General features: G+C 45.0%; 2 protein-coding genes across 2 annotated transcripts; both read left to right on the top strand.

Annotated features, from left to right (window-relative positions):
- The first annotated feature begins 3,304 nt into the window (after nucleotides 1-3,304).
- Nucleotides 3,305-6,793, top strand: LOC123110859 (dicarboxylate transporter 1, chloroplastic). The gene is made up of 3 exons (XM_044531488.1): nucleotides 3,305-4,453; nucleotides 5,531-5,752; nucleotides 6,226-6,793. The coding sequence occupies exons 1-3, from the start codon at nucleotides 3,365-3,367 to the stop codon at nucleotides 6,586-6,588; spliced, it is 1,674 nt and encodes a 557-aa protein (XP_044387423.1). The 5' UTR covers nucleotides 3,305-3,364; the 3' UTR covers nucleotides 6,589-6,793.
- Nucleotides 6,794-12,534: 5,741 nt separating this feature from the next.
- LOC123110860 (IAA-amino acid hydrolase ILR1-like 7) lies at nucleotides 12,535-16,749 on the top strand. Its single transcript, XM_044531489.1, has 5 exons — nucleotides 12,535-12,971; nucleotides 14,657-14,782; nucleotides 15,387-15,701; nucleotides 15,842-15,970; nucleotides 16,071-16,749. Exons 1-5 carry the CDS (start codon nucleotides 12,627-12,629, stop codon nucleotides 16,449-16,451), a joined length of 1,296 nt encoding a protein of 431 aa, XP_044387424.1. The 5' UTR covers nucleotides 12,535-12,626; the 3' UTR covers nucleotides 16,452-16,749.
- Nucleotides 16,750-23,892: the final 7,143 nt, after the last annotated feature.

The raw sequence follows: 23,892 nt of genomic DNA, 5'->3' as shown, positions 1-23,892 counted from the left end.
TAGCATCACGTCTTGACCATATCACATCACAACATGCCTTGCAAAAACAAGTTAGACGTCCTCTACTTTGTTGTTGCAAATTTTACGTGGCTGCTACGGGCTGAGCAAGAACCATTCTTACCTACGCATCAAAACCACAACGATAGTTCGTCAAGTTAGTGCTGTTTTAACCTTCGCAAGGACCGGGCGTAGCCACACTCGGTTCAACTAAAGTTGGAGAAACAGACACCCGCTAGTCACCTGTGTGCAAAGCACGACGGTAAAACCCGTCTCGCGTAAGCGTACGCGCAATGTCGGTCCGGGCCGCTTCATCCAACAATACCGCTGAACCAAAGTATGACATGCTGGTAAGCAATATGACTTGTATCGCCCACAACTCACTTGTGTTCTACTCGTGCATATAACATCTACGCATAAAACCAGGCTCGGATGCCACTGTTGAGTAACGTAGTAATTTCAAAAAAATTCCTACGGACACGCAAGATCATGGTGATGAATAGCAACAAGAGGGGAGAGTGTTGTCCACGTACCCTCGTAGACCGAAAGCGGAAGCGTTAGAACAACACGGTTGATGTAGTCGTACGTCTTCACGGCCCGACCGATCAAGCACCGAAACTACGGCACCTCCGAGTTCTAGCACACGTTCAGCTCGATGACGATCCCCGTACTCCATTCTAGCAGAATGTCGGGGAAGAGTTTCGTCAGCACGACGGCGTGATGACGATCTTGATGTTCTACCGTCGCAGGGCTTCGCCTAAGCACCACTACAATATTATCGAGGACTATGGTGGAGGGGGGGTACCGCACACGACTAAGAGATCAAGAGATCAATTGTTGTGTTTATGGGGTGCCCCCCTCCCCCGTATATAAAGGAGTGGAGGAGGGGGCCGGCCAAGGGGGTTGGCGCGCGCTAGGGGGGGAGTCCAACCCCAACCGGGAGTAGGACTCCCCCCTTTCCTATTAGGAGAGGGAGAGGGAAGGAAGAGGGAGAAGGGAAGAAGGAAAGGGGGGCCGGGGCCGGCCCCCTCACAATTCTGATTGGGCTTGGGGGGGCCCTCCTTTGCTTCTTCTTCTCCCTCCTTTCCACTAAGGCCCAATAAGGCCCATATACCTCCCGGGGGGTTCCGATAACCTCCCGGAGCTCCGGTATTGTCCCAATCTCATCCGAAACCTTTCCGGTGTCCAAATATAGTCGTCCAATATATCAATCTTTATGTCTCGACCATTTTGAGACTCCTTGTCAAGTCCGTGATCACATCCGGGACTTCGAACAACCTTCGGTACATTAAAACTCATAAACTCATAATAAAACTATCAACAAAACCTTAAGCGTGCGGACCCTACGGGTTCGAGAACTATGTAGACATGACTGAGACTCGTTTCCGGTCAAAAACCAATAGCGGAACCTGGATTCTCATATTGCTCCTACATATTCTACGAAGATCTTTATCGGTCAAACCGCATAACAACATACGTTGTTCCCTTTGTCATCGGTATGTTACTTGCCCGAGATTCGATCGTCGGTATCCAATACCTAGTTCAATCTCGTTACCGGTAAGTCTCTTTACTCGTTACGTAATGCATCATTCCGTAACTAACTCATTAGCTACATTGCTTGCAAGGCTTGTAGTGATGTGCACTACCGAGAGGGCCCAGAGATACCTCTCCGACAATCGGAGTGACAAAACGTAATCTCGAAATATGCCAACTCAACATGTACCTTTGGAGACACCTGTAGAGCTCCTTTATAATCACCCAGTTACGTTGTGACGTTTGGTAGCACACAAAGTGTTCCTCCGGTAAACGGGAGTTGCATAATCTCATAGTTGTAGGAACTTGTATAAGTCATGAAGAAAGCAATAGCAACATACTAAACGATCAAGTGCTAAGCTAACATGAATGTGTCAAGTCAATCACATTATTCTCCTAATGATGTGATCCCGTTAATCAAATGACAACACATGTCTATGGTTAGGAAACATAACCATCTTTGATTAATGAGCTAGTCAAGTAGAGGCATACTAGTGACATTTAAGTTTGTCTATGTATTCACACATGTATCATGTTTCCGGTTAATACAATTCTAGCATGAATAATAAACATTTTATCATGATATGAGAAAATAAATAATAACTTTATTATTGCCTCTAGGGCATATTTCCTTCAGGAAGCTGGGCACCACGGTGCCGCCTGCCGGCTACGCCTACGCTCGAAGCCGCCGGACAGCACCGCCCGCCTGTGGAGCTGCATCTGCCGTCGCTCGCCGTTCGATGTCGCCGACGTGCATGGCTCTCGCCTCCTCGAGCTCATATGCAACAACAAATTTGTTGCAATTTTTGCAACAAAGGTCTTACTGTAGAAAAATAGACGCCGCAGGAGGTCCTGTTGCAATTTCTGCAACAAGAGTCGCGTTGCAGAAAATTAGACCCGACGAAAGATGTTGTTGCAAAATTTGCAACAAGATCTTGTTGCAGAAAATTAGACGCGGCAGAAGATGTTGTTGCAGAAAATCAGACGTGGCGGAAGATGTTATTGCAATTTTTGCAAAGACTTTGTTGCAGAAAATTAGAGAAGAAGAAATTTTGCAACATGTGTCTTGTTGCAGGAAATTATAGAAGATGGGGTTTCACAACAAAGGTCTTGTTGCAGGAAATCAGAGTAGAGCAGATCTTACAACAAAAGCATCGTTGCGGGAAATTAGACAAGAAAATTGAACGGCTCGTGTCACACAATCGAACGGCTCATGAGGCGGTGGGTCTTCTAAAAATCTATTGCAAAAAATAAAAAAATATAGGCTCGAGTAATTGCAACAAACAGACTATTGCAAAAACACCACTCTTCTTGCGGCTACTTACGTTCCGTTGGTAGATCTGACGTTCATTAATGTATCAATCCAATGGTTAGCAAAGTGACGGATCCTTTTTGAATTTCCGCCGGCGGCATATCTAATTTTTTTGGCAATTTTCTTTCACATTTGCGTATACATTTTCTTTTTTGCTCGCAGGAGCATATCCTCTCTTAGGGATGTAAGTGGCAAATAAATAGTGTCCGCGATCCCATTTAGCTAGTTTTTGCTAGCTTGATAGTTCATCTTACTCAAACAAACAAAAAATCTTTTTAAACTATCATATTGGACTTTAAACGGGATTAAACGGACCCGGTTGACATCCTGACCTCTCTGCAGGTACTGGTCTACGAACACCGGATGCACGCGCGAAGGAACCAATCTCTGGATCCGATACGCCCAATGCCGCTTCCCCGTCCAACCCCATAGCCGCCGTCCATCCAATTAAACCCCACCTCCCTTCCCATCTCCTCCATTCCCCCTCCCCCTTCCCTCCCCGCCGCCGCCGCCGTCGACGCCATGGCCTCCTCCGCGTCGGCGGCCTCGCCGCTCACCTGCCACCATCTGGGCATCCGCCACCGCCCCCACCTCCCCTCGTTCTCCCTCCGCCGCCGCTCCACCTCCTCACTCTCATCTAAGCCCATCTCCCTCTCCCTCTCCCACTCCCATTCCCTCCCCAAGCCCCTGACCCCGTCCACAGCTCGCCACCTCCTCCCGCCCGTCGCCGCGGCGCCGGCATCTCCCCCCGCGCCGGTCTCGCCGCCGGCGAAGCCAGCCCTGCAGGGCGCGGCCATCAAGCCGCTGCTGGCCTCCATTGCCACGGGGGTCATCATCTGGTTTATCCCTGCCCCCGCCGGCGTGGCCCGCGACGCGTGGCAGCTGCTCGCCGTGTTCCTCGCCACCATCGTCGGGATCATCACGCAGCCGCTGCCGCTGGGTGCCGTCGCGCTGCTTGGCTTGGGCGCCGCCGTGCTCACCCGCACCCTCACCTTCGCCGCCGCCTTCTCCGCCTTCGGGGACCCCATCCCCTGGCTCATCGCGCTTGCCTTCTTCTTCGCTCGGGGGTTCATCAAGACGGGGCTCGGGAACCGCGTCGCCTACCAGTTCGTCTCGGCCTTCGGGGGCTCCACGCTCGGCCTCGGTTACTCGCTCGTCTTTGCCGAGGCGTTCCTCGCGCCGGCAATCCCCTCGGTCTCGGCGCGGGCTGGCGGCATCTTCCTCCCACTCGTGAAGTCCCTCTGCGAGGCCTGTGGATCGCGCACTGACGACGGCACAGAGCGAAAGCTCGGCGCCTGGCTCATGCTCACATGCTTCCAGACATCGGTCATTTCGTCAGCGATGTTCCTCACGGCGATGGCGGCCAATCCGCTTGCTGCGAACCTGACGCTCAGCACCATCGGGCAGGGGATCGGGTGGACGCTGTGGGCAAAGGCGGCCATTGTGCCAGGGCTGCTGTCGCTGCTGATTGTGCCGCTGGTCCTCTATGTCATCTACCCACCGGAGGTGAAGACCAGCCCTGATGCACCACGCTTGGCCAAGGAGAGGCTGGCAAAGATGGGACCCATGAGCACGGAGGAGAAGATCATGGCCGGCACGCTTCTGCTCACGGTATGATGCCACTTGTACATCCTATCTTTTTTTGCAACTGTTCTGTTTGAACCATGCCTAATTAGTTCGCAATTGCTGTTATTATTGTGATGAGGTAACTTCTATACCCTCTTGTGCTCAGTGCTATTTGCATGCCGCTGTCATCCAGTGTTAGGACTTGATCCTCTAGTATTTGATGAGGAGTTGAAAGAGCCGTTTAGAAATAGAGATCTGCATGACAACATGGTGGCCTTGTCTAGATTAGGAGTGCCTAAGAGCCTGGACTCTTGATTTAAACCGAACTGCAAGAGCCTAGTTGCCTGGAGTATTCTTTAATGCAGTTGACATGCGTCTTGCTTTTGTTCAGCTTCTTCCTCCCGTGATGACGGACCTCGCCAGAGACCTCCCCTTTACCTCATTGGCTTAGGGTTTAAGGTTGCAGGGGCCCGGGGTTTGTTGTGCTCCCTGGGCTTAGAGGGAAGGTTGGTGAGTGTGACAGCAGTGTGTGAGGACGGTGCAGCGAAGCAGTGACGACATGAGCAGGGAAGACAGCCATTGTCAGAGGGCTGGTCGACCAGGAGGAGTTGGCATATGGAAGCGAGGTGATAGGATTAGGAAGCGGGGGAGATTGACACAGATCTGGCGGCAGCGATGGCGCTTGGAAAGTGGAGGTGGTGCATGGTGGGTTACTGGTGAAGATGGGGGAAGGTTTGAGGTAGATAGAGAGAGACATAAGGATGTACGTTGACCGGAACTTATATAAAATGTCTTCCAAGTGTTGTTTAGTGACTGACGGATTGAGCCATTTAACTACAGGTGGCACCTCTAGAATTACACTGTTGAAAATTTTCAGTAGACAGTCTGTGAAATATCTTAGGGTTCTGTTTTGTTGTTTTCCGTTGTGTTTTTGTTCATATTTAGAACATTGCACAATTTATGTCTTAAACCACTCTGTTACTTATTGAATGCCTTATTTTGCATAAAGTGGGGTAACCTTGTTGAAACATGGCTGTTGGTACATCCACCTGTCTGCATCTTGCTTGAATGTAATCTGGAAAACTTTTTCGTACTGAAACATTGTACTGTCCATGGCACCAGGTTGGACTTTGGATCTTTGGAGGAATGCTGAGTGTAGATGCAGTGTCTGCAGCGATTCTTGGCCTATCTGTCCTCCTAATTACAGGAGTTGTTACATGGAAAGAGTGCTTGGCGGAGTCTGTAGCATGGGATACCCTTACTTGGTTTGCTGCGCTGATTGCGATGGCTGGCTATCTTAACAAATATGGGTTGATTTCTTGGTTCAGCGAGACTGTTGTTAAGGTATGGCTCCATTCTATTTCCGTCAGTTTCCTCTTGAAATGATAGTGGTTCCTATTTAGTTACTCTTGCTTACTAGACATTGAGCATGATGGATGTGCGTTGCTGTACTATGCCATGTTGTTAGCATTTGGATAGCACGGAATTTTCTATATGCTGGCACCTCACTGAACTTTATTCTTTAACGTTGCTGGTGTCCGTTGCAACTTCTACTCAATGTCTGCACCCTACCACTGATAGGCTGGGTTAGATTGTTAGATCTGAACTAGAAATTTATTTCCTGGTTATATACATGTGAGGGAAGACATATCACATGAGGGCTCATTAGTTTGTTGGTGAATAGAAATATGATGGCTTTATCATTCCAGACCTGATATTCCAATATTTTTACCAGTCCAGAGTAACATCAACCTAGTTAGATGGAAAGTGCTTTCAATATTTTCATTTTCTGATATCTTGATCTGTTTTCCTCTCAGTTTGTTGGAGGTCTTGGTCTGTCCTGGCAACTCTCATTCGGCGTATTGGTGCTGATGTACTTCTACTCCCACTACTTCTTTGCTAGTGGTGCTGCACACATCGGAGCAATGTTCACTGCGTTCCTGTCTGTGGCGAGTGCCTTGGGCACCCCTCCACTTTTCGCTGCCATGGTTATGTCATTCCTTTCAAACCTCATGGGTGGCCTGACCCATTACGGCATAGGGTCAGCCCCCGTCTTCTATGGAGCCGGCTATGTTCCGCTGGCCGAGTGGTGGGGCTATGGATTTGTCATCTCCGTTGTTAACATCATAATCTGGCTTGGTGCCGGAGGTTTCTGGTGGAAGATGATTGGTTTGTGGTGAGCAACGCAGTAAATGCGGGGCTTTGTATTTCGATGAGGGCGACTGAAACTAGCAAAACATTTGCAAGTGGCACAGGTTGAGCTGACCACAAGTTTTGTCGACATGATCCATTCTTTTAGTTTGTACCCGTACATTTGTTTTTCTGGCAGTTACTTCCAATGCCAGGGTGCAGTTACTGGCAAGTGGCATCTGATGTTATGTAGTACTCCCTCCGTCCCAAAATTCTTGTCTTAGATTTGTCTAGGTACAGATGTATCTAATATTAAAATGTGACTTGATACATCCGTATTTAGACAAATCTAAGACAAGAATTTTGGGACGAAGGGAGTACTAGTTTCTTCTTCTGTTTATCTTATGCCTTAGTGATTGTTGCATGGATTGTTGCCTTCATCCATAACCGGGTTTTCTGTCACAAAAACAGCCCCCCGAAACTTTTGAGCAATCTAATTTTCTGGCTCAAAAATAGCACCTGGATTTTGAGCAAACGAGTTTTCTGGCAGAAAAAAAAGCAACAGATCTTTTAGTTGTAGGTACGTACTACTACCTCCGTCCTGGTTTATAGGTCCCTTTTGTAGTTTGTGTTAAATTTTGACTAAAAATTTAACTAACAAAATGTTAATGCATGTCAAGAAAAATTATCTCACTGGATTTGTATTTGAACATAGTTTTCAAAAATATAATGTTTGGTGACATGCGTGACCATTTTGTTAGTTTAATCTATGATCAAAATTTGACACGAAATACAATAGAGACCAATAAACCTGGATGGAGGTAGTAACATTTTGGTAACTTTACACTAACTGTGCCATAGATTTTTTTTTTTGGCAACTATCAGTATCTGCTGGAAACCCCAAACCATGGATCCGAAAGGGCACGAAGCATACATGTTCGTTCTGCTTGGGATGGGGGATGGTCTCTTGCACGATGACATGGTCGACCGTGGTGAGCCTGGGGCACGGGAAGGCGGTCGCGGGCAGCGGCAAGTACCCAGCGGTGGAGAGCCGGTCCAGCTGACCGTGCCACCTTTGAGGCCTCCCACTTTGCCACCTTGGGTGTTGGACCGGGCCCTTGCCTGTATCGACGAGTTGGTCGGCCTTCCTCAGGCGTCGCTCGCTAGCCATCGCTTTGGCTATGGTGGAAAGTTGCGGCGCGTGAAAGGAGAAAAGCTTGGCGGCGCGACAATAGCTTTGGGTGAGGAGAGTTAATTGCACAGAAGTACCACAATTCGGGCATCACATGCAGATTGGTACCACGATTGCTAATTTTTGTGTGTCAGTACCAACATTGCTTAAGATTTTTGCAAATAGATCTAAACTGCGTATAAACACGTATTGACGGTGTATCTGACCAGCGGGGCCCGCCCGTCAGGTGCCAACGTGGCATATTTTTTGCAGAAAACCCCCTTACGTTGTATGTAATCACAAAAATACCCAATTTTTTTGCGGGAAAAAGGCTACATGAGAGAGGCTTTCTTTTTTTTCGTAATTTCCATCAACGAATCTGGACTGGTTTGAAATTTTCCGTCACTTGAAGAAATAAAGAAACGAAAAGAAAAATCTGGCGACGGCGAGAATCGATCCTGCGACCTGCGGCCCTCAGGCGCCACGAGCTAACCACCACGCCACAGCGGTGCTCGCGTTCGGTACAAGGCGTCCGCTTTTTTATACTATTACCGAAGCGCTGGGCCGGCCCACCGAGGCCTGCATTTTTTTTCCGTTTCGCACTTAACTGCCGTGCATTTCTTATTCTTTAGTTCTTCATGGATACGCAACACATATCCTCCCGGTGAGCCTGTATCCACCAGTTTTTGGTAGATTCTACAACCTTTCCTGAACCAGTTTTCTTCTCTTCTTTATTTTCTCTTCTGGTTTCTCTTTATTTTAACTTTTTCCCTTTTCATTTCTATTTTCTATTTTTATTTTTATATTCTTTTTAATTTTTTACCTTTTCATCTTAGTTTTTTCTTCTCTTATTTTACGTTTGTGTTTGTTTCAATTTTTTCCTTTCATTATTTATTTTTCTTTATCTTCTTTCTTTTCCACTTATGGAAACATCTTTCAAATTCATGCACATTTTCTGAATAATGAAAAAAATCAAAATAATAAACATTATTTGAAATCATGGTCCTTTTTAAAAATTAGTGAACATTTTCTGAAACCATGAACATTTTTGGAATTAAAATATCATCATTTGAGATTTGGTGACAATTTTCGGAATTCATGAACATGTTTTTATTTTTGGTGAACATTTCTTGAACGCGTGAACATTTTTTGAATCGATGAACTTTTTTTGAAACTAGCAACGTGGCCCGCTCGATGCGCGGGCTGGAACTTTAGAATGTTTAATACAGAAAACATCTTATTTAATTTGTGTAAACAAAAATTGGAACCAAATCTGATGATGTTTATAAATATAAGTATTTTTGTAAATATAGTTTTCTCTTAGGTATGTTTGTTTTTCTCATTGAATATATTTCTATTATGATGAGTCACATTCAATCTAAATCTTGTATAATTTTTTTTATAGTTTTATCATGTTTCTATTTCAATTTATTCTTGAAATACAAATTTAGTGGTTCTTATTGTTTATTATTATGTGTAGGCGCATATGTATATTTTCTAACATCATGTAAGAATGACATGTTCACACGCAAAAAAGAAAAATGTAAGAATGACATGTTAATTTTGTAGTTGGAGTGATGAATGTACCTGTAATATTTTTCACTTCGGTGGGCATTACCTCGAACTCGCGCGCCAGTTAAGTGCGAAAAAAAAATGCAGGCCTCGGTGGGCCGGCCCAGCGCTTCGGTAATAGTATAAAAAAGCGGACGCCTTGTATCGAACGCGAGCACCGCTGTGGCGTGGTGGTTAGCACGTGGCGCCTGAGGGCCGCAGGTCGCTGGGTCGATTCCCGCCGTCGCCAGATTTTTCTTTATTTCTTCAAGTGACGGAAAATTTCAAACCAGTCCAGATTCGTTGATGGAAATTACGAAAAAAAAGAAAGCCTCTCTCATGGAGCCTTTTTCCCGCAAAAAAATTGGGTATTTTTGTGATTACATACAACGTAAGGGGGTTTTCTGCAAAAAACATGCCACGTTGGCACCTGACGGGCGGGCCCCGCTGGTCAGATACACCGTCAATACGCGTTTATACGCAGTTTAGACCTATTTGCAAAAATCTTAAGCAATGTTGGTATGTAATCACAAAAATACCCAATTTTTTTGCGGGAAAAAGGCTCCATGAGAGAGGCTTTCTTTTTTTTCGTAATTTCCATCAACGAATCTGGACTGGTTTGAAATTTTCCGTCACTTGAAGAAATAAAGAAACGAAAAGAAAAATCTGGGAATTCCAAAAACCAGCGAGAGGTTCCCCACTCTTCTTTGATCCGTCTGAGGGCCGAGTGGGGGTTTTCTGCAAAAAACATGCCACGTTGGCACCTGACGGGCGGGCCCCGCTGGTCAGATACACCGTCAATACGCGTTTATACGCAGTTTAGACCTATTTGCAAAAATCTTAAGCAATGTTGGTACTGACACGCAAAAATTAGCAATCGTGGTACCAATCTGCATGTGATGCCCGAATTGTGGTACTTCTGTGCAATTAACTCGGGTGAGGAAGAAGATGAGTGCGGGGAAATGAGAGCGCAAAGTTATCTCTCGCATTACCTCCCCCCTTTTATAGGAACTGGGGAAAATGGAGCGGTGGTAGCTTAGCGCTGCCACGCGGCAACAAATCTTTTCGCATCCCATGATTGAGGGTTAATGACGCGAGGGGGTCGAGGGATTGCTGTTATCCTCATGTGGGGATCGAGGTGCACCCCACGTCTGGATCGAGGTGCACACCCCGGCTTGATATGATACTACGAGGGTGCTTGGATACGTTTTAGTCCCATGACTAAAAGTAGTGGGACTAAAACTTGCTAGCCTCATCCATGCTTGGATACAAATACTAAATAGACTAAAATGAGTTAATGAGCATTTATTATCCTCCAAACCCTCCAATCCCGAACTCGCATGTGTTAAAGGGGAGGAGTTAAATGAGGAGAGAGAGGACCAATCCATATTTTAGTAGGGTTCCCATGACTAAAATTTTTTAGTCTCAAGACTAGTTCTAGCCTCTTTTTAGTCAGGGGTGATTGGAACTTTAGCCTCTAAAAGAGACTAGTTTTAGTCAGACTAAAAATAGTCCCTTGGATCCAAGCATGGCCTAATGCATGATACTACATCTGTAATACACGGTATCATATATTAGTATCATATATGACTACATTTATTGCCATGCATGACATAATGTAGCACATCATTTAATATGATACGGTATCATGATATGATATTCAAGGCTCTCTTTCTTAATTTAATTCTATGCCACCTTATCAAAATTGCTTAGTTGGCATGCAAGATACTACCTATGATATTCCCATTACAACCAGTCTAAGAGCAAGTACAATAGAATGACATAGGCGGGTTGTGAGGATTTAAATATTATATTTCTGATGAGTTGGCGGAGAGAGGAGAGAAGAGAAGAGAGAAGAGAAGCATGCTACTCACTAACAGTCGGCTGTTACACGTGCTCCTAGACACTTTGTGAAAGAGTGAGGCGGGTCACATATCAACAAAGTAGTATAAATTTATATGCATCTAATTGTACTAGTTGGCTTAAGGCTGGCTATATATGACATGGCAAAATCATATAGCCAGCAGCTGGCTATACTATTAACCATGCTCTAACCCACTCCCTTATGTTACATGGCCGTCAGGGCAAAGCTAGCACGTGGTTGTGTGGGCCCGTGGATAAGACCGTCCTCACTTGTCAGAACCAGGCATGAGGACTTTTGAGACGTTGTGTGGAAACTTGTCCCGCCCCGTGACGGGCCACACCGGGAAAGCTCTTCGGGAGTGTAGTTCAATTTTCTCTCTTAGACAATTCTAAAGCCGATGTGGTTCAATTCACCTTGGAAGGCACCTCGACAAGTGGACGTCAGCTGGATGAAGACACTAATCGGGAGACTATTGTTAAACTAGTTTCAAGATGGGCGACTGAAGACAATGAAGCAGCTTGGAAGGAACGAGGTGCTGCCGTTTCAAGACTGGTTCATGGGCTATTGATGGTGTCCCGGCTAAGGGGCCTCTCATGACGACGGTTCCCGGCTTGGGAGGCCGTGCTGAGGGACCCTTTGTCGGTTCCGTCCTGGACCACTTTGGGTGGCCTATGGAGAAATACACGGTGACTCTACAAGGCTTGACGTACAAGACAAGAAGACAAACTCGTAGAGAGTTCTACCACCTTAGACGTAGTCGTCCTAGTTGTCTAACCCTAGGATCCCTGGTATGCTATATAAGCCGAGGGCCGAGCTCGTCGTAGAACACACTAGAATCTCTCGGTACTTTGTATTTTGTGTACACCCCAACACAATAAAGCAAAGAGCAGGATGTAGGAGATTATCTTCACCGTGAGACCCTGAACCTGGGTAAAAACCCTTGTCCTTATTATCATCCCGCCAAGCCTACTTAGGATACCCTATCGAGAGATCTGTTAAATTTAGCTCTGATAGCCTATGCTAAGACACCCGAGACCCCAATGGGGCGGCCGGCGAGGAAGTGATGAATTCCAGTTGGCTTTGTCAGTTTAATTACTTTTAATATAGGGTTTTAGTTAAGTGATGAACTCCGGCTGACTCTTTTGAATAAGATTGTACTAAACTTAATATCCTATCTGTGTCGAAATTGTGTGTTTTATATGTGTATGATGATCTATGTAGTTTGCATAATCTGTATGAATTTGAGGCGGGTATTTGAGAAACACGATTGCGGAGATGTTTGATCTTGTCTATGGACACACCCGAACGCATCCGCGGAGCATGGAGCCCCAAATTAGGTAACCATGGTTACAGATGCTCTTTTAGTTTAAATTTTCATTTCATAGCAACGACGTATAATATTTTCAATTTTTCATCCACGTCCTCATCGAAGTATGGTTCGATGGCATCTTGGTGGGTGGTAAGCTTCGTAGGAGAAAGCTGAGCCACATCTCCGTACTGCCATGGCCTCCTTCCCTCTCTTCTCTCTCCTCCTCTTCTTGGCCCACCTCTCTCCCCACGCGTCGTCGTCGGCGGAGCCGGTTCTGGCGGGTGACCTCCTGGACGCGGCCCACGCTTCGGGGTTCGCCGCGTGGCTGCGCAGCGTGCGGCGGCGCATCCACCAGCACCCGGAGCTGTCCTTCCACGAGTACCGCACAAGCGAGCTCGTCCGCGCCGAGCTGGACACGATCGGCGTGTCCTACTCCTGGCCCGTCGCCCAGACCGGTGTGGTGGCCACGATCGTCGGCGGCGGCGGCGCTGGGCCCGTTGTCGCGCTCCGGGCGGACATGGACGCGCTCCCCTTGCAGGTATGCACGCTACCCGGTTCTGAGATGTTTTCTTTGAACTAGGGTCGCAAGTTTATTTTCCAACAATTTGATCAACTGCGAATTGGCACAACATTCCGTTGACCACGCTTTCAAAGTATGCCACTTAATCACCACTCCATGATTTTGCCACAATGAGAAAGAGATGAGAAAATTGTAATCAGGGAAAGAAGACAGGTCCAATCCAAAGAAGAGGTAAACTGAAAAGATCATGCTTATCAGCCTGTGGCGTTCTGAGAAAGGAGTTTGTGGTAGCCTGTCTCCTCTATCCCCTGGCACCCAACAGTACCTCACCACCCATACTTTTTCATATAATTTTGAAGCTTCAATCTATTTTATTTTTGAATCAGAGAGTCCAATTTTATGACCTACTCCAGTTATGACCTGTCTCCTCTATCCCCTGGCACCCAATATGCAAACAAATCATAAACTGAAATTTTGGATCAAAAGATAGAATTGACACAAACTTTGGAATCACTTGAAAAAGAAAGGGTGGGTAGGCCAGTATTGCACCTTCTACTCCAAAACACACCCCGCCAACTGCTCATTTACAGGTGGGCCATTATCCAAGTACCCCACATATCATAGAGTAAACTAAGTGGGTGGAGGGGAGGGAAATATATTTTATCTGACACAGTATAGGAAGTACGAATAATTGTAAATAGCATTTTTTGGTCTTTTTTGTGCACGGATATTGTGGGATGAGCGGACGGCTCCTACTTGCATGGGACACAGTAGAAACAACAATCTCTTGGCGTTCTGCCTATGGAATTATACGTGCATATGTTCTAGAAAACGGTAGGCATACTCAATCGATCAACCTCCTTGATCATTATGCGGTTTTACCATCTTGATTATATGCATCAAATTGTACATTAGTGTTCTAATTAAATCCTGGCAACAGTTGTTGGCCAGTTCCAACATGTATCTCGTCCAGTAATGTTCTAACTAAAATATTTGCATTGTTGTTCTGTTAGGTGGTGAACTGGTTACACTAACTAAGAAACCAATCCGGACAATAGCCTATAGCAATCCTACATCATATCCATCATGTCATCATAGAATTGAATGAATGTTAACTAATCTAGAAGTGGGGCAAATATTGTAAGCATGACCATGGAGAAAACAAAAATATTATCTCCACTGGTAAATATAGGTGATAGAAAGCGTTTAGTCAAAATTATGTAACTTTGAGACCTATATATAATATTGGTCATTGCTGAGATGATTGTTTCGAATATCATTATACTTATCATGAAAAATATTTTCTTAACATCATAATATTTTTACTTTTTTGAGCAAGTCATAATTTATTCATTGCTAACATATCTATATTAAAAGATACTCCCTCCGTTCCAAAATACTTGACATGGTTTTAGTTCAAATTATTTTGGAACAGAGGGAGCAACATTCAAAATAGAATGTTGGAGATAAGTAACAGCCAAATTTGAACATCTTAGAATGGTTATGAAGGAATAGTATTCTACTATTGGTGCTATTTCCGGCAAGAATCGTATACCTAGACGGAAGGAGTGAACATTGAAGCACTACTATCCGTATTTCCGTTAAACGAAGATTTTGCATATCGTTTCGTCAGCCGTTTATACACCTTTGACAGTGCCCTTCATCACACACTTAACAATTATACTTCTCTCACCACTTCACAGGAATTGGTAGATTGGGAATACAAAAGCCAGGAGAGTGGGAAAATGCATGCTTGTGGACATGATGCTCACACATCAATGCTTCTCGGAGCTGCTAAGCTACTTCATTCTTGGAAGGATCACATCAAGGTATTAGCCATTGTGTGGTCCTCCTAACACCATATTTCTGTAACCTAACTCGGTAAATCCTAGTTGACGCTCGCGTCAACTAGGGGGGAGGCAGCGCCCGTAGCCGATCAAGGTGGGCTGACCCAATTCGGCAGCGTGCGCTGCGTTCGTTCGCTGGCTTCGTCTTTTTGTTCGTTTATGTTGTTGTTTTGCAAGACTTTTCCTTTCCTATTCTTTCAGGCTTTTTTTTTACGTTTTTTTGTCTGTATTTTTTTTTCTTTTCTTTTTTCTTTTTTTGAATACATGGTGAACGATTCTTTAATACACGGTGAACATTTTTTGAATACACAGTAAACATTTTTGTAACATATGTTGAACATTTTCTTGACACGCACTAAACTTTTTCATAATATACGGTCAACTCTTTTTAATATACAATGAGCATATTTTTAGCATACACTAACTTTTTTAATCTCAGAGGAGAAAAACCCGCTAACTTCAGAGTGGGTCGGCCCATTTGCCCTTGCTTTTCAGGCGTTGCCTCCCTAGTTGACAACGCGTACAGGCATCCTGTCCAATAGGAGGTCTCACCTAACTCACGATAGTTGCTTTTTGTTTTGGTCAGGGTACCGTCAAGCTTGTCTTTCAGCCAGCAGAAGAAGGATATGCCGGGGCTTACCATGTCCTAGAAGAAGGTATTCTAGATGATGTGTCCGCCATTTTTGGTCTGCATGTCGACCCAAGTCTTCCAGTGGGTACCGTCGTCTCCAGGCCAGGGCCATTCATGGCAGCATCGGGACGGTTTTTGATAACGGTCACCGGGAAAGGCGGTCACGCAGCAATGCCTCACCATGCTGTCGACCCCATCGTCATGGCATCCTCTGCCATCATCAGCCTCCAACAAATCGTAGCTCGGGAAATTGATCCCCTCGAAGCCGCGGTATGTGATGCGCATAGAATGCGTGTACAAGCTTGCATTATACTGTCTCAAATGTCCAGCCTATGTACGTTTATCTTAATCTGTGCATCAGATAAGAGGTGTTCCTTGGTGAATGATATGGTATTGCTTACGTATTTCAGGTGGTCTCAGTAACATTCATGGAAGGAGGTGATGCTTACAATGTCATTCCTGAGTCAGCTTGCTTCGGTGGCACCTTCAGGAGCTTGACAACAGAAGGTCTGTCATATCTTAAGAAGAGGATCAAGGAGGTAAATCAATCAAATAAACACTTTCCATCTCCAACATATCTCAGAAGCCGAGCTTAAAATAAAGATCTGCAAACCGGTAACTTATATGCTTCTTTGGAAGATTGTGGAAGCGCACGCCGTCGTGAGCCGCTGCACTGCCAGCGTCGACTTCATGGATGAGGAGCGCCGGCCATACCCAGCCACCGTCAACGACGAAGGGATGTACGATCATGCCAGATCAGTGGCAGCGGCTATGTTTGGAGAAGGCCACGTCAAGATAGGTGGCCCAATCATGGCCGCGGAGGATTTCTCGTTCTACACGCAGAGATTCCCAGGGGCATTTTTCATGATAGGAACCCGCGACGAGACACTGGCAACCGCGGTGCATCCACTCCACTCCCCCAACTTTGTGATCGATGAGGGTGTGCTCCCGGTGGGAGCGGCCTTCCATGCTGCTGTGGCGATGGAGTACTTGAACAAGCGCGGAACCGTGTCAAACTAAACTAAATTACTGATGTTCGCTTGAAATTTAGGATGCCGCAGTTGGCAGTCTGCCGATAATTGTTAGGTCGGGTGCGGGCATTCATAGGTATGAACATAATAGTTGTTAGGATGTGATTGCGACATGGAGCTAAGCTTATGAGTGTTTACTGTTGTAAGAGTCTAACCTCACTTTTCATTGTGCAAAGCTTTGCACGGTGTGAGTTGGCCTGGTTATGCAACTCCTTCCATTCGAAAGACAACTCACAAAGTAAACGTTAGTCTCCACTTTTTGATTGAATATTTTTTTTGATTGATTATATTGATTTGGGTATAAAATATTAAATTCATGCTCCAGCCAGTTACTCCAAAAGTCCGAACTAATGGAAAGAGGCGGGCAATATATTTCAACACTCCCCCTCACGTGTAGGCTATTTTGGTCCTTGGACGTGGGATCGATGTAGGCCACAGAATCATTTTATTTAATACTGGGTTGAGGGCAATATATTTCAACACAAGACACTATTATCCTTTTGATAGAAAGAGTACCTTATAATTTCCACCTTTAACCCGCATTGAAATCCGTAACTTTTCTGAGATTAAATGCACAGAATCATCACAATCATGTCACAATTAGCGAAACACCATCACTTCGAAACGCGAAAAACCATCACTTTACGAAATGTGGCATTTTGGATCGCACCGAATTTTTAACAGTGCCAAAAAACATTGACCTATTTTCTGGGCACGTTTTGATGTGTCGAATCCCTCGTGAGCCGACAACGACAACGGTGCGGCGTAAACGACCGTTAACTGCTCTGTCGGAAGTTGATGGGTCGGAACGAACCCGAGCGCTCTCCCCCACACCCACCCCACACTCTCTCACCTCTCTCACGGGGCGTGGCGGCGGCGACATCTGTTGAAGGCCGTGTCGGATCCATTGACGATGGCGTGGTGGGTACAGAGCATCAAGCACGGATGGCGGCATGGCAGGGGGCACCCGCAGCGAGGAGGATGACTGTTGCGGCAGTAGCATATTCCGTTCATCGCCGCCACTGTCGGCGGCGGCGGAAGTCGCCCGCGGGGTGGTGGAGGAGTCACCCACTGCAAATGTGCCCCATGCGTGAGCTACATTCCCCTCTAGAGCGCCCCCTCTCTATATATTCATTTCGTTGCTGCAATTTAAGGTTCTAGATTGGAATGTAGGGTTCGAAAGTTGCAAATATATTAATAATTAGTCATGATTATGAAATATTATTCGTTAGCTAATTAATACGAGTTTACGAATGTTTCTATAATTTAGAATTCTGAATTAATTGAATGTTGCTGTCCTGTCTGGCTGAATTTACTATTAGCTTATGTTGTCTGGATATTTTAGGGTGTTCCATTTGTTCGAATTTCAAGTTTCTGTCTTTCTGAATGTACTGAGTGTTGTTCTTAATTTAGGGTTCTTATCTGTCTATTGTGCCGAGTTACTTAATGTTGCTCTGAATTTAGGGTTTCTGTTTGTCCGGATTTTTTAATTTCTGAATGTTTCTTTGGAATGAGTACTCATTTAGAAATGTTGATGCAATATTAATCTTAATCTACAATTGCTAATTGAATATTATTATACTTTCCATTTGTAGTTAGGATCATGGTGACATTTACAACGTGAGGTTCCAACTCTATGGTAGGGATAACATTGACATGACAATGTGTAGCTCTCGAATTACATACGCCAATCTGTTAGCTATTCTTGATTGGGGGGGGGGGGGATTCAACAGTACATATTATATTTGCAAGAGGAAACTGACATAGCAGGTTTAGAGTTTCTTGACAACAATGCAATGGTTGAGGAAATACTCATAGAGTTTGAGCACAGTAAATGTGTTAAGTTCATTGTGCTTAAAGGAGATACCCCAACACCACGTGATGTTGACAGAGCATCACAAATATGTGAGAGCAGATCCCCATCACTATCATAGGGGAGAGTGTTATATATGCAGTTGACAACCAAGGGGTTTTGAACACAGAGCAGAGCAATAATATCCAGCATAAGAGCAAAGTTTGTTTTGGAGTCTAAAGAAGATAAGGATAAGAGTGAAGATGAAGAGGAAGAAAGGGGTTTTAGTGCTGATTTTATTTGGCCAATTGAGTTTGGTTATGATCCTCGAACATTGGGTGTTGATGAAGAAGACATGGAATTACTTCATAGATTGGAGAAGTAGAAGATGCAAAGAGAGGATCCTTGGGATCATTATGAAGGAGACATAGATGTGAAAGAAGTTTATCTGCTCGAGGAAGAGGAATTGAAAGATTGTGACCCTGAGCCTTCTCCTCCAAAGAAGAAACCTAAAAGAGTTGGCCCAACTAGCAGAACACGCTATGAAGAAGAAATTCTTCCCTTTCATGATTGGGTGCATTCCAATGATGAATTGGGCAATCCATCTGATGTTAATGACAAACATTATGATGGTGATGTTAAAAGGAGTGTAATTTTATTTGGCATGAGTAAAAGAAGGCCTAACAAGAAAGAAGGCAGGATTTGGTATGATGAGAAATCATAAAAGAAATCTCATGACCAGATATGTGAGCAATTATGTTTTGAAAATGTGTACCAATTCACAAGAGCTCTAACACAACTCCATGTAGTTCAGTTGAGGAACTTACTTATTGAAGGAATCGCAAAGACATGATAATTATATATTACAAAGTGGCTGAATGTCCCTTTATGATGACAACTTCACAAGTCAAGAATGAGCAGACATTTGTTATCAGAAAATTGAGAATGCCACATACATGTCCCGCGGATAGTGAGAACACAAAAGTTACAACATATTAGGTTGCCCAGGAATGTGAGCATGCAATTAGAACAGATTTCGGGGCCAAGGTTGGACACAATTTTGGAAAATGTAAAGGAGAAGTATGGGGTGGAAATACCCAAGACCAAGTCCTACATGGCTAGGAGAAAGGCTTTGAAAGTTGTTGAAAGAAATGTTAAAGCACAATACACAACAATGCATTGGAGAGGGTAATAAATTTGGCACTTACACTTTCACTTTTCACAGACAAAAGGTTAGCCCACAAGTTTCACTTCATTTTCAGTTAAATGTTTATATATTTATTTAGGTAAATTATCAAATTACTTAGGACAATTATATATTTATTTTTTGAGGGCCTGCTAAATGTTTTCTTAAACTCAATGACAGTGGGAAAGGTTCCCACTGACCTTTATATTAAAAATTCAAACAATATCACTTGTACATTGAGTAGGGATTGGCATGGGGGCGTGGTAGAATAAACCTATGAGCTAAGGATAGGCAATGCATAGGTGGAAGTTAGATAGAATGAACAAAAGAGAGGATGAAAGGTTCGAGCCTCTAGTTTGTCCTGTGAACTAGTAAAGCAAAGTCTCTCTTAAAGCTAGTCAGCCAAGAATCATGTGATGGAGGCATACTTCTGAAGAGTTTATCATTGCGCTCTTTCCAAATCCCCCATGCAGCAACTGCAAACACTTCCATGAACATTGTCTTGTTCCAAGCCACCTTACCGGGGTGGATCATATGCAGTCTACAAGCACTATCCGGCCAAGCAATTGTAATCATCACCAACAACTCTGTTGTGTATTCGTTTAAGCATGTTACTGGTGTTCAAACAATTAGCTAGAAGCAGCCAAAGAAAACCTTCCACTGCATGGTACACTTGGACTTCTAGATCAACCCGAATGCTTCATCCACTTGCATCTCACTGAAGCAGTAGTTATAGAATTTCCAAACCCTGAAATTAGATCCTCCCCACACACAACTCCAAGTGTCATTTAGCACAGACCTAGGATCAACCACTGGTACATCGAGCTGCTATACAAACGGTTTTTAACCCCTTTCCGCGACGGTGTTTTAAACCGTCGCCAGGACAATGTGGGCGATAGGTGGGTCCTTCTCACACGACCCAGAAACCGTCGGGGATAGGGAGTAGCAATGCATACGTTTTGCATAACTAAGCTTATGCGTTGCCGACATGTATCCCAAACACGAGACTTCATACGTTTTGCATAACTAAGCGTATGCATTGCCGGCATGTATCCCAAACACGAGTCTTCAGACAACTGTTTGTGATATCTCGCATATCCCAAACGCTCCATCCTTGCTTCTCATTTGTGCTTGCATTACCATCGCAGTCGGTCTTCCGTGGTAATATATTTATGATGCGCACCCCATCACAAACAGGTCACCATTATAGAACGTGTATGATAAACAGACAATCACACACATTTACTTTTCCTCGACTGTATGTGATTCTATGTAAGAGTGTATACAATTATCCCTATATAAAACTGTATGCGAAGCTTGAATATATCCCACACGATTCATCCGCCGTACCCATGTCGGATGAGGGCCTATCGCACACGTTCTTCTATGAGCAAATGTTTACAATGCGCACGACATCATAAGCAGTCCATATTTGCCAAGCATGCACTACTAGGGAAAACCTTATACACAGAGGTATAGCAGTAGCGCGGGTCTAGGAAGGGAAGGGCGTTACTGATAATTAGTAGTCGCGTGTGCCAATAAATCACGCTAGAAATATGGTCATAGCAGTAGCGCGCCTGCAGGAAAAAGCGCTACTAATAAAATTCCCAAGTTGTTGCCGGTAGGCTAGGAATGTAGTAGCGGTTCTTCCTAAAGCACGCTACTGCTAAATGCTTTGTACTAGTGCGTTTCTGATGTAGAGCGCTATTGCTATGAAAAAGAAATTAAATAGAAAAATAAGTAGAAAAGTAAATGAAAATCAAAGAAATAGAAAAAAGAGAAATGGAAAAAGAAAATGTAAAGAAAAACAAAAGAAAAATAAAAATGAAAGAGAAAGGCATAGTAGTATCGCGTTTTGGTGAAAAGTGCTATAGCTAACTTAGCTATAGCGCGTTTTGCCAAAACACGCTGCTGCTATTTTGACTTAACCCCGGCCACGCGGGCTCAAAATATTGCTAAGTCCTTTCCCTCCTCTCCCCCTCTCCCCCAACTCCTCCATCGCCGCCGTCGATCGCCCTGCCGCCCTCGACCTCACCGCCGCTGTCCGAGGCTGCCCTCGACCTCAGTTCCGCCGCCCGAGGCCGTCGTCGACCTCACCGCCGCCGCCCGAGGCCGTCGTCGACCTCATCGCCGCCGCCCAAGGCACTGACCGCCGCCGCCCTCGACCTCATCGCCGCTGCCCGAGCCCGCCCTCGACCTCACCGCCGCCGCCCGAGCTCGCCTAGGACCTCTGCCCCCCGAACCCGCCCAGGACCTCCGCCGCCCGAGCCCGAGCCTACCCTCGCCGCCGACCATAAGGCTCTCCCTCTCCTCTCTCCTACCCTCCTCCCTCTCTCTCTCTACTAGGGTGAATAAACCCTCCTCTCTAGGTTAATTGACTTAGGTGAATTTAGTTATGAACCCTAGGAATTAGCAGTTGTGGTACTAGTAGATGTTAATTAGATTAACTTCGGTTAATTAGATTAGGAAAGTAAAGCAGCAGCATATAACGGACCCTAGGAATTAACTTAGGTTAATTAGGTTAGGGCAATAGTGGTACTAGTAGATGTTAATTAGATGTTTTTTAGTTAGGGAAGTAGGGTTTTACTAGGTTAATTAGGTGAATTTAAATGAATGACCTAAATGAATGAAATTAGTAGTTAACTATTTTTTTTAGGGCAAATTTGTGTATGCTTAAGTACTTAACTAAATATTATTTTTAGGACAAACTTGTATATGCTTAAGTAGTTAACTAAATATATTATAGGGTTGTATATATAGTTTCTTAAGTACTTATAGTTGTTCTGCACCCAATGTATGCTTAAGTAATTGTATAATTCATACTGTTCATCAATGGGTGCTTAAGTAGTTGTAGATGCTTAAGTAGCTAGCTAGGCTTCATCTAATTAGTTAGTACTTGTAGATGCTTAAGTACTAGGGCAGTAGGGTTAGGGCAGTAGGACATAATTTGAATTGAATTCTAGGATTCATAATTTGAAAATTGTGTAGATTTTCTTGAAGTGTGAAACATTGAAGTGGTCATGATGTATGAAAATTCCTCGATTGTGCCCAAGTGGCCTTTTGTTGTCTCCAGGGAATGAAGCCGAGTGGCCTATGTTTTGCCGGAATGTTGATTCATCTCTGTTCCAGCAAATTTCAGGTGCTCGATTTGTCCACTTTTTAGCAAAGGTCATGCCTCGTGAATTTCGGGATGACTTGTGCTACAAACTAGGACATATCGAGTGCCCAGGATTTGCCGTACCGGGAAGGAATCAACATTCCTGCAAAACATAGGCCTTATTTTATGTCATTATTCATTTTATTAGGTCTAGAATTAATTGACTAGATTTAATCATAGGAAACATGGCTAGCAACGATGAAGGACAGGGTTCTGGTGATTGCGACGACGTCTACCTGGCGATAGACAAATATTTGAACCTTGCCAATGATCAACGGTTGTTGTTGCTGGGCCCACCTGTCACATCCGAGACCGACATCGAGACTGGCGCCGAGACTGGCTTTGAGACCCAGACCGGCACCGAGACCAGCACCGAGACTGGCAAAGCCATAGAACCAAAACCGAAGAGGAGATGTCGACGCCCAAACCAGCTCCTCACTACTAGACTAGTGGTCACGGAGGTGGACGATAGCAATTTTGAGCTAAAACTTCCTATGGAAGCGCGCTCCTGCTACGACAATCAAATAGGCTGCATCGTACGGGCGTGCGCCACCATCAACGATGAGAAACTAAATAAGAGGCCAAATATGAAGCACTCCCTCCTAACCCTGCTGCAGCAGATATTCTTGTTCCCGGGCCGGGATGAAATCCAATATACTGATCCAGAGAAAGAACCGACAATGATGAAGATAAACAAACGCGGCATGACCAAGTTTAGCGACGCGTTGGCCGCCTGGAAAGTAAGGGTGAAACGCGCCATCGACAAAATGGAACCCTACTCCGAGATTGTAAAGGATAATCCTACAATCACGAAAGAGCAGTTTCAAATATTCAAGGCGGCTTGCAATGCCTAAGATGCCAAAGAAAAGTCAAAGTACATGAAGGGGCTTCACCAGAGGAACGTGGGGTGCCACCACCTCAGAAGCCGTGGTTATGCGGGGAAGAGGTCCATATGGGCTAAGGAGGACGCGAAACGCGAAAGTCTGGGCATCCCAGACCCCTTGGCGGAGTTCATCGTCCCGTAGGAGCATGACGTCCTCAGGGCCAGGTACCATTGGGACCCAGTCAAGAAGGTTTTCGAGACGGACCCGGTCACGACGGAGTTCATGAGACTGTTGGTAATTTTAGTTTTTGATAAATTCGACTGCACGCTTAGTCATATTTGTAAACGATCCTTGTTCCTTTTGCAGAGAGAGCAGCATAGGATTGGAGCCGAAAGAGACTCGCCGTCTGAGGCGAGGCCCAAGTGGGACACCCCATTCAATTGGTGGTCGAACATATTGAAACGACTCCCG

This window comes from Triticum aestivum, chromosome 5B (assembly GCF_018294505.1).
Source record: "Triticum aestivum cultivar Chinese Spring chromosome 5B, IWGSC CS RefSeq v2.1, whole genome shotgun sequence".
NCBI lineage: Eukaryota > Viridiplantae > Streptophyta > Magnoliopsida > Poales > Poaceae > Triticum > Triticum aestivum.
This window is presented reverse-complemented; position numbering and strand designations above follow the sequence as displayed.

Coding starts and splice junctions, on each gene's coding strand:
- LOC123110859 (XM_044531488.1), top strand. CDS start 3,365: ATGGCCTCCTCCGCGTCGGCGGCCTCGCCGCTCACCTGCCACCATCTG. Junction 4,454..5,530: donor CCGGCACGCTTCTGCTCACG/GTATGATGCCAC, acceptor CCATGGCACCAG/GTTGGACTTTGGATCTTTGG. Junction 5,753..6,225: donor TCAGCGAGACTGTTGTTAAG/GTATGGCTCCAT, acceptor TTTTCCTCTCAG/TTTGTTGGAGGTCTTGGTCT.
- LOC123110860 (XM_044531489.1), top strand. CDS start 12,627: ATGGCCTCCTTCCCTCTCTTCTCTCTCCTCCTCTTCTTGGCCCACCTC. Junction 14,783..15,386: donor CTTGGAAGGATCACATCAAG/GTATTAGCCATT, acceptor TGTTTTGGTCAG/GGTACCGTCAAGCTTGTCTT. Junction 15,971..16,070: donor TTAAGAAGAGGATCAAGGAG/GTAAATCAATCA, acceptor CTTCTTTGGAAG/ATTGTGGAAGCGCACGCCGT.